This window comes from Ursus americanus, chromosome 11 (assembly GCF_024610735.1).
Source record: "Ursus americanus isolate L20-20 chromosome 11, mUrsAme1.1.p, whole genome shotgun sequence".
Taxonomy (NCBI): Eukaryota; Metazoa; Chordata; class Mammalia; order Carnivora; family Ursidae; genus Ursus; species Ursus americanus.
Genome location: NC_142137.1, coordinates 7,346,970 through 7,358,095, shown reverse-complemented (window position 1 = coordinate 7,358,095; position 11,126 = coordinate 7,346,970). Strand labels below are relative to the sequence as shown.

The following is an 11,126-nucleotide window of genomic DNA, read 5'->3' as shown; positions in this document are numbered from 1 at the left end:
TAAATAAATAAATAAATAAATAAATAAATCTTTAGAAGGTATTTTAAAAATAAAAAAAATAAAAATAAAAATGGCAATGCCTTAATTCATACAGGAAATTAAAATACCAGGCAAGAGGTGTATATACGTAGGTGTGTTGGCTCACCTAGGCACTGTTTTACTCAGTATTGTTCATGGACCCTCCGTGCTGACTATTTTTTAGTACACTGTTATTTGTATGTATGAAACCTACAATTAGATGTGAGATAATTTTAAATCCACAGGCTAACCCTTAGACTTACAGCTCTTATGCATCTATATTTACAAAAGAAAATCAAACATCACAAAACCAATAAAATTAAGATTAATTAAAGTTTAGTGGACAAAAGATATGGTTTGGCTGAAATTAAATTACTACTCATTAAGAGAATAAGGTACTGGGGCACCTGGATGGCTCAGTTGGTTAAGCGTCTGCCTTGGGCTCAGGTCATGGTCGCAGGGTCCCGGGACCGAGCCCCGAGTTGGGCTCCCCCTGCTCTGCCGGGAGCCTGCTTCTCCCTCTCCCTCTCCCTCTGCCACTCTCCCTGCTTGTGCTCTCTCTCTCTCTGTCAAATAAATAAAAAATCTTTAAAAAAAAAAAAGAGAGAGAGAGAATAAGGTACTGACTGCAGAATCCCAAATTCTTTAAAGTTGGTCCTACCTGTCCCACTGTGTGTCAGGTTACAGCTTGTTCTTCCACCACTTGTCTCCATTCGAACTGCCAGCGGGCTTCATTCATGCTGTGCTGTCCATATGCCTTCATATAGCGTTCTTTTTTTTTTAATATTTTATTTATTTATTTGCCTGAGAAAGAGAGAGCACAAGCAGGGGGAGCTGCAGGCAGAGGGAGAAGCAGGCTCGCCGCTGAGCAAGGAACCCAATGCAGGACTTGATTCCGGGCCCCTGGGATCATGACCTGAGCCCAAGGCAGATGCTTAATGGACTGAGCCACCCAGGTGTCCCCTTTAAGTAGCTTTCTTGAGCAGGACCCATCATGTCTTGTTTCTTGGAAACCCAGATAATTAAAGTTCTGCAACTTGATTCCAATATGATTTTAAATAGAATATTAATATCAGAGGTCTGCAAATGGCTTTGCAAAGGCCAGATAGTAAATAGTTTCGGCTTTGAGGGCTGTACTATCTCTGTCGCAACCAGTCAGCTCTGCTATTTTAGCATGAAAACAGCTATAGACAATAGTAAATGAATGGGCATGGCTGTGTCCCAACAAAACTTCATTTACAAAACAGGTGGTCGACTGGATTTGACCTGAAGGCTGTGTAGTTTGCCAAATGCTGGTAAATATGAGTACTGAAATCCTGAGGCAGCCCTTGGTTATGAACTAGTCATCCAGCATTGTTGTTTTTGTTTTGTTTTTGTTTTTGCTTTTGTTTAAGATCATCAAAACAAAATACACACATATAAACTTCTCATAAATCCTTGAGAATCTAATGACAGACCCTCATGGGTCCTAGATCCTGGGTTGAGAAATACCTTGCTTTAGGGATTTTCCAAATAGGCTATTGCTAAAAATGAAAATGCTTTGTATTCAAACGGGGTTTTATGGAATTTGCAAGTGTCAGCAGGTGATGGAAAGAAACCCTTGAGAGGAAACTCTATTCTTTAGAGGTTAAATAATTTGTGTACAGGTAGCACAGAGTTATTAATGAACCAGAAAACCCAGCACACTGTGGGGAGCTGGAGACCACTCATTAAGGATCTGGGTTCTGCTGCTGGGTTTTCTACTGATTTGGGGGAGTCTTGCACAAGCCCCTTCCTTCTCTGAGTTTCCCCTTTTTCATCGCTACATTGGAGGTCATACCACAGATCTTACCTACTTCAGAGGATGGAGGTAGGGGTTGCATGAGATGCTGTGAGGCAGAAATGCTCAAGCACTACCCAGGGGCAGGCAGTTATTACTGAGACGTGAAAGGAGCTGGGTATGGAAGCTGACACATTTTTTTAGGACTTGTCACTGGTGGTCTGTAAGGAAATTGGAAATCCAGTGCCCCTCAAACATAAGTTTCAAAATAGCACTTTTGGATCATTTCAGAGCAGGACCCGGGCTCCTGGCAGTGTTAACGATCCATTCAGAGCACAGAGAAGGCACTTGCGTGCAGACGGCTGAACCACACTGGAAGTGTAGTTTGGTGTGGGGGAAGCTGATGGCATAGCAAAGGCTCCTCTTGCAGTAAGTGAACAGGTGGGCAGGTGCTCAGTCCCAAAGGCTTAGAAACTCGGGTGTATGACTCACCCCCAGGTGAGTCAGCTCTAAGACACTCATTAACCAAACCCAGAGGAGACTGATTTATAAGGGGCCTCTCCAGGGACTGGAACTCTTGTATGTAATATCAGGAGAATATTCTCGCACGGTTTAGGAATCTCCTCAGCAAGAAAATTATTACTCAGAAGTTGCTTGGTAAATTGGAAAAATGAGAATCAAACGACTGTAATGAACATTTAATCCAGGATGTAGAAAAGTCAGATGTATTAACTGTGCTTGCTCCTACTATATGGTTATTGTAACTCTTTCTCAACCTAAAACTTGTACATGTTCTCGTTGGCTCTGACACCAGCATGTTTGCAATAGGGTTGTCCCAGAAAATCTAGAATCCTTGGTTGCAGAACAGAGTGATGGAGTATTTTATATCCGTACATTATAATCTTTTCCCCGTATATAGAGGTATGTAGACATTGTGAAGGTCTACGGAGTTTCTGTTCACCTAGCATTCATGCCGAGCTCTACTCTTCTGTTAACCTTTGCTGCCATGTCATTATGCCAATCACAGGCCCACATGGTTGATTAGCTTCTTTCATCATTTATTATCCACTTTACTTATGTACCCTCTGGTTGCTGATGGGAAAATAAGTTTCCAATTCTCACTTTGATGTTTAAAGTCTTACATAATTTAACACCCTTATTATCTACTAACATTCTAGTATATCTCAGGTTATTCCAGGAATATAGGACAGATGATCTCTTTGGGATAGTTTTCTTCTACAAATTATTAATCCTTTGCCATGATGGTTTTTAGTCAGTTCACACTCAAAGGAGGTATTTGTCTCCAAATTCTGAGTGATTTAATTTGGTCTGATTATGCTTTCCCTCCAGGATGTCATATTTTACGGAGGCCTGTGATTGTAGTCTTCGTTTTTAAAAAATCAGTGAGTAGAACCTTAGTATAGCTGGTGGAGGATTTTTAGTTGACTTCAACTTTCACCGGTTTGATAATGATGATACATTTAAATTGATATTTGTTATGCATCAGGTGATATCCTAACTGCTTCAAATGAACGTATTCATCTATATCTATTTACTCATAGCTATACTAGCGCAAGCTCCTCCTAAGACAATAGACTCTGACATGTTCAAATTTATGTCTTCTATGTATTCGTTTGGTTGCGACTCCTGGATATGCGGCACACAGGGGATAGTTATTTTAAATTTTACATTTACACAATTCTTATTCAAAGTCTCCATTTTGAGGTTTAGATCTCTGCGGTGAAAAGAAGGTTTAAAACACTTTGTCAGTCATTACTCTTAGAGCATTCCAACTCTTCATCCCCACAGAGCACGTGCGCACATGTGCACCCACGTACCCTCCGTCTCCACTTCCCAGATAGATTTCATTTGGGACTTTTAATAGAATTATGAAATACTTGAATCAATATTGATGCCAATAATGAAAAAAACCCTTGCTATAGGTTTAACATTTTAATTATTTGAGTAAATAGGAATGAATGGGAATTTCTTATTAATATTGATATTAGATATGACAGTAAAGTGATATGAAAATTACTTTAATTTTTCATTTTTTAGCTCAATTTTCTTAGTGTGGTCAGGGGGAAGAATTAAGGCCCTTGAAGACTGTATGAGTGATTTATTCCACGGCAAAGAGCAAAGAAATTTGAGACTGAATATTTTACCTGAGATTCAGCGTCAACTTTGATGTTTCTTTTTTCCTTCCCTTCTCTCCCCTCCCCTTTCCTTCCCTGTCCATGTGAGTCTGCATGCTTTATGAAATTCTTAATATTCAACCTTGACTTATGTTCACAACAAACTTCATGAACTGAACCCTCAAAAGAGTGAACTTCTTGTCTATAGTGACATAGCACAGAACAGCCCACTGGGACCTCTAAGGCTCTATGTGACCTGGCTGGACCTCCTTTTCTAGCCTCATCTCAGACCACCCAACCCTCCCTCACTGAGGTCCAGTCATGTGGACCTTCCTTCTGTTCCTCAAATACATAAATTCATTCTGTCCAGCCATTCCATTTTCCAAGGATGTTCTTCCTCATGGCTTCCTGTAGTTGACTTCTTGTCTCTTGGGGCTCCATTCAAAGGCCACCTCATCAGAGAGTTCTCCCATGACCACCCAGTCCGAAGAGGTTCTCCTGGCCCCATCAAAATTACATCATTCTGCTTGTGCTTCTTCACAGTCTTCATCATTATCTGAAACTATGTATTTATTTATTTATTTTTATTGTTTCTTTCCTTCCCTAGAATATAAGCTCTGTGAGAGCAAGGCCCTTCTCTATCTAGCTCACTCTTGTATCCCAGCACCCAGAGCATATACTTATCACAATTCTTTTTCTAAGGGAGAGAGAGAAAGAGAGAGAGAAAGTACGGGCAGGGAGGGGCAGAGGGAGAGGGAGAATCTTTAGCAGGCTCCATGCCCAGAGCAGAGCCCGATGTGGGGCTCGATCTTACGACCCTGAGATCGTGACCTGAGCAAAAATTGAGTTGGATGCTTAACCAGCTGAGCCACCCAGGCACCTCTTTATTTTATATTTTAAAAACTGTACTCATCCTAGTAAATGTAAAGCAATATCTCATTGTAGCTTTGATTTCCATTTTCCTAATGACTGATGATGTTAAGCATCTTTTCATGTATGGACTGGCCATTTGTATGTCTTCTTTGGAGATATGTCTATTCAAACATTTTGCCCATTTTTGAATTATCTTTTGTTGTTGAGTTTTAGTAGTTCCTTATGTATTCTGGATATTAAAACCTTACCGGGTACATTACTTACAAATACTTTTTTCTCACTTTGCGGGGTGTCTTTTTGCTTTCCTAATAATGTCCTTTGACGAACAATGGTTTTTAATTTTGATGAAGTCCAATTTACTTTTTTCTTTTTTGTTGCTCATGCTTTCAGTGTCATATCAAAGAATCGATTACCAAACTCAAGGTCATAAAGATTTACCCTTTTGTGCTCTTCTAAGAATTTCATGGTTTTGGCTCTTATATTTAGATCTTTGATCCATTTTGAGTGAAGTTTTTAAATGGTGTAAAATAGGGATCCAACTTCATTTTTTTCCGTATGGATCTGATTGATGCAGCACCTTCTTCTCACGCCCATTTTTAATTCAGATCAAATGTTTGGGGAAAATTTGCAACTCCCCCAAATTATTCCTGATATTGGCAATACTGAACATTTTACTTTCTGAAAATATTTGATTGAGTTTTTAAATTCCTGTGCAGTTAACTGCTAGTTCTTAAGAAAAAAGAGAAAATCATAGGAGAACTAGTACATTAAAACTGGCAAGTAGAAACGCTTCAAAAATTGGCAGTTATCCTTAGTGGTTTAAGAAAAGGGATAAATTAAAAACCTTTATTAAAAATAAAGAGACAAACCAAATTATTATTAAGAGATAAGAATGATGAGTTAATGACTTCAAAATAATAATGACTGCTTTCATATTCTTAAAGGGCTATTAGATGGAGGTTCCTAACATCCACCTGCATATGAAAAAAGCTAGAGAAAAAATATACTTAACCTGCAATTGGAAAGACTTTCAATTTGACATCAAGAAAAGGCTTTAATGCCAAGATGATGATGATGATGATGATGATGATGATGATGATGATGATGATGTTTATGGATCACCTACCAAGTGTCAGACACTGTTTTGAGCCCCACATGGCTGGTACTATTATCATCAGAGCTGAACTTGGACTTGAACCCAAGAGGTCCAACACTGTGTCCAGGCTCTTATTCACTATGCTAACCCACCTTTGTTAAAATTGAGCTAACATTAGAACACCTCTCTCTCCTGAGAAAAACCATTGCCTTTCTATCAGTCGAGAGCTTCAAAATAGGATAGACATTTATCAGTCAAATAAATTCATAGTCTTGTCACATTTGATGGTATCAGTCTTCCAATTCTACTCAACTTCTTTTTTACTGCTTTCCTTTTAGCAAAAAAAAAGCCTGAATCTACTCTTGCCTTCCTCCCTTCTCTAAAACGCTCAACAGAGTACTTTCAAATGTTTTGTAACATTACATAAATATCCTTTTGAATAATATGGACAAATGCCCAATGACACGTGTTACAGGAAAACATAATACTTTTTGTTTTCCCTTTTTAATCTTTGGGACTTTGTTTTAATAATTCATGGAGACATTAACCTTTCAGGTGGATTTGAGAATTCTTTTTATTTAATACAATTTTGTTTGTGTTCTGAAAACCCAAGGACACTGAAGTATTTATTCTCTGCTGAATAGAGCACTGTGTACATGTATCTTTGTTTTCTCTGAAAACATCTCTTAACCTTCGTACATTTCCTCAGGGCTCAAGCTTGTGGGCTTACCGTATTGTTCTCTCTGTAAGAGGTAATGTGACATGCTCCAACAGGTGTGCTGCTATAACAATATCCCAATTTTCTTAACCTCCTCATTCCTCTCACACCATCATTTCCATGATACTCTTTCAGCTGAATTATAGAGAAAGCAAAACATAATTAATTTTTGTAATAGAAAACAAAAACCTGAAATGGCAAGGATTTCACCTGAGAAATCACAAAGTATATTAGTGGCAGACCTGGAGCTCTGGCCCACATCTTCTGATGATAGCAGAAAGTTAAGATAAGTGATTTTTACTTGGAGAGATTTTGCCTCATCTCCACAGGGTACATTTGGAAATGTCTGTGCTACATTTTTGGTTGTCTGAAACGGAACAGGAGATAGTATTACTGGCATCTAGCTGGTAGAGGCCAGGGATCCTGCTATACAACCTACAATGCATAGGGCAGCTGCTCCGACAAAGAATTATCCAGCCCAAAATTTAATGGTGCCACTGTTGAGAAGCTCTGTTTTAGAGTGATGGAAATTGGATTTGAATCCTATTCTGCATCTTACTTTGTAAATGCGGGGAAGTGGCTTCATTTTTTAGAAATCTGCTTTCTCATCTGAAAGAACAAAACATCCACCACCATAAACAAACCAAACCAAAAAACAGAACTCCCACTTTCCAGGGTAGTTGAGAGACCAACTCAAAAGCACTGAACAGAGAGTGCTGAGTATATAATGGGCCCAACAAACAAAACCTGGGAGCCACACCACAGAATTCAATTATAAGACAAGATAGAAGCCAGAAAGACAACATCACTGAAATGAGAAAGAAAGCTCCCTAGCATCCTATAAACTTTTTTTAAAACTATTTTTTAATTTAAATTCAATTTAGTTAACATATAGTGTATTATTAGTTTCAGGGGTAGAATTTAGTGATTCATCAGTTGCAACAGAGCACCCAGTGCTTATTACAGCAAGTGCCTCCTAAATGCCCATCACCCAGTTATCCCAACCCCCAACGACTACCCCCCAGCAACCCTCAGTTTGTTTCCTATAGTTAAGAGTTTCTCACAGTTTGCCTCCCTCTCTGTTTTTATCTTATTTTTCCTTCCCTTCCCCATGTTCATCTGTTTTGTTTCTTAAATTCCACATGAGTGAAATCATATGGTATTTGTCCTTCGCTGACTAATTTTGCTTAGCATAACACCCTCTATTTCCATCCACATTGTTGCAAATGTCCAGCGTTTACCCTTTTTGATGGCTGAGTAATATTCCATTTTTTATATATACCACATCTTCTTTATCCAGTCATCTCTCTGTGGACATCTGGGTTCTTTTCATAGTTTGGCTATTATGGACATTGCTTCTATAAACATTGGGGTGCATGTGCCCTTTCGAATCACTATTTTTGTATCCATTGGATAAATACCTAGTAATGCAATTGCTAGGTCATAGGGTAGTTTTATTTTTAACTTCTTGAGGAACCTCCAAACTGTTTTCCACAGTGGCTGCACCAATTTGCATTCCCACCTACAGTGTAAGAGGGTTCCCCTTCCTCTGTGTCCTTGCCAACATCCGTTGTTTCTTGACTTATTAATTTTAGCCATTCTGACCTATGTGAGTGGTATCTCATTGTGGTTTCAATGTGATGCCAAATGATGTTGAGCATTTTTTCATGTGTCTGTTGGCCATCTGTATGTCTTCTTTGGAGAAATCTCTGTTTATGTTTTCTGCCCATTTCTTGACTGGATTTTTTGTCCTATCAGTTTTTATATGGAAAAGAACAAAAGAGATGGAGAGAGGTGCAAGATAATTAAGTAGCATCAAGGACATATTAGGAGGAAAAGGAGGGGGGGAGATGATAAGACAGGAAATAGAAAGCCGTGGGAAGGATGTATAGGTAAGAGAGATTTCAGCAGTGACCTGGAGGGGAATTTGAGAGATATTTAGGAGGAATCAGAAGAATTTGGTGAGCAATTAAAAAGGGTCATGAGAGTGGAGTCCAGGATGAATATGATATTCAACTTGGGTGCTTGGGTATTGGTGATGCCATTAAGCAAGAAAATCAAGGGGCAGGACAGATAATAAATTCAGCTGTAGATATACCAAGTTTGAGATGCCTGTGACATATTTAAATGATAACCAAGAGGCAGTAAGATATGGAAATCTGGGGAGGAGCTGAAGATTTGAGAGTCAGGAATCTGAAAGCAGTAGCTGAATCCATGGGAATGAATGAGATTTTCTAGGGAGAGAATATGGAGAGAAAAGAACAGAGGACAGAGCTTTTAAGAACTAGACAAAGAAACCTAAGATGGCACAATCAAGAGGATCAGAACAATAGAAAGAGAAGATAGAGTAGTAATACGGATGTCAAGGCTGAAACAGTTTCAAGAACACAAGAGTAGGCAATAGTGTCATAGAAAAATTAAATGAGATCCAGAGCATCCAGAAGATTTGGTAGTTGAATAGGAGTGCTAATTTCAGTGTGCAATGGTGAGCACAAAAACCTGACTCAGTGAGTTGAAGAGTAAATAATAGCTGAGGAGGTAGAAATAAGGGATAAAGAAAGATTGGAGGCTTGTCAGAGAGATAAGCTATGCAGATTTCTCCCATTAAAAATGGATAACATTTAAGTACACTTATATGCTGAGATGAATAAAACGGTGATGGTTGGAGACAGAATATAGAACCAGGGAAAATGGATAGATCAAGAATGGGCTGTAGAGCTGGAATGATCATTTTGAGGCAATATGAGACTGACCCCTCATTCTAAACTGGGTGGAGCAGGTTAAGCTGGGCATGGATGTAAGTGGGTCTGGAAGAGTAGGAAACATGAGTTTGAAGATGTTCATATTGGAGAGCCTCACTTTTCACTATCAGACTGTGGGCAAGCTCTGCTGTTGGTATGGGATACAGGACACAAAGGAAGGTAGGTGCAGTGAGTGAAATTTAGGGATTAGGGAGGGGTATTGACAAAGTAGAAAAAGTGAGTAGAGATTACAACTTTGAGAAGTGGGTATTGAGGGCTATCTCAATGTACCAAGGTCACCTTGGGATTCATATCTAATTTTTTCTAGATCAGTAACAGAACCCATCCACCCTTAGAGAGAAGCAACAAACTGAAGAAGTTTTTGAAAATGGGATAGTGTGTGTGGGATCACCAACCAAATTCCAAATTAAACTGGGCATGAGATCAATTACATTTGTGGACCAATTTGCGTCATCTACTTGTTTGAAAGTGAGTCCTCAACATCCAAAGTTGAAATTTGAGTTTATATTCCACAATCCCATAATCAAGACAGTGGAAATGATCAATGAAATAAAAATAAATGAATCATGATAAAATTGTTTTCTTTTGCAGAAGCTTACCTTCTTTTGAACCCAAGTCATGAGTTGGATGTTCCTCAGAGACCTCCTAACTGGAGTAAACAAATACTCAACTGGGATTGGGCGGATTTGGTTGGCTGTTGTGTTCATCTTCCGTTTGCTGGTCTACATGGTGGCAGCAGAACATGTGTGGAAAGACGAGCAGAAAGAGTTTGAGTGCAACGTTAAACAGCCTGGTTGTGAAAATGTGTGTTTTGATCACTTCTTTCCCATCTCCCAGATCAGACTTTGGGCCTTACAACTGATCATGGTCTCCACACCTTCACTTCTGGTGGTTCTACATGTAGCCTATCGTGAGGGTAGAGAGAAAAGGCACAGAAAGAAACTCTATGTCAGCCCAGGTATGATGGATGGGGGCCTGTGGTACACTTACATTATCAGCCTCGTTGTTAAAACTGGTTTTGAAATTGGCTTCCTGGTTTTATTTTACAAACTGTATGATGGCTTTAGTGTTCCCTACCTTATGAAGTGTGATTTGAAGCCTTGTCCCAACACTGTGGACTGCTTCATCTCCAAACCCACCGAGAAAACAATCTTCATACTCTTCTTGGTTATTACCTCATGCCTGTGCATTGTGTTGAATTTCATTGAACTGAGTGTTTTGGTTCTCAAAAGCCTTATTAAGTGCTGTCTCCAAAAATACTCTAAAAGACTCAAGTCCTCAGCACAGGAGTGCCACAACCTCAGATATGTTGAATGTGGTGAGATAGGGGCTCCTCCCCTACTCCAGAATCGCCATTCAGATTCGGCCATAAGCTCACCCCAGCGAGGTGAAACGAAACTGCTTTTTGACACACAAGAGGGTTAAACAAGGAGAACCTGCACCCTTTCTCAGCAAGACCCGAGCTGCATTGGAAAACAAAGGGTGTCAGCCTCTACGTCATTAGGGAAATTTTTTTTTTCTTAATTTTCAATATGTGCTCAGCTGTATACACCAGACAGAGATCTCATTGTTGTCGGGTTCAAGTGGGTATGTGAGCTGTGTTTGATAGTTAATTGCAAATTAGTCTGCAGAAATTCAACAAGCAGCATTCTTTTAAGCGCTTAGATCCGTCAACTGGAAAATATAAAAAGTGACATTTCTGAAAAATATGACGGCCTCCAGTCTGAGGTTGAAGCACTGAGGATCTTTCCAGAGTGGCAGCCGA

General features: G+C 39.4%; 1 protein-coding gene across 1 annotated transcript; it reads left to right on the top strand.

The window, feature by feature from the left end:
* The first annotated feature begins 9,956 nt into the window (after nt 1-9,956).
* On the top strand, nt 9,957-10,908 carry GJB7 (gap junction protein beta 7). Its single transcript, XM_045771969.2, has one exon. The coding sequence runs from the start codon at nt 9,980-9,982 to the stop codon at nt 10,784-10,786; it is 807 nt and encodes a 268-aa protein (XP_045627925.2). The 5' UTR covers nt 9,957-9,979; the 3' UTR covers nt 10,787-10,908.
* Nucleotides 10,909-11,126: the final 218 nt, after the last annotated feature.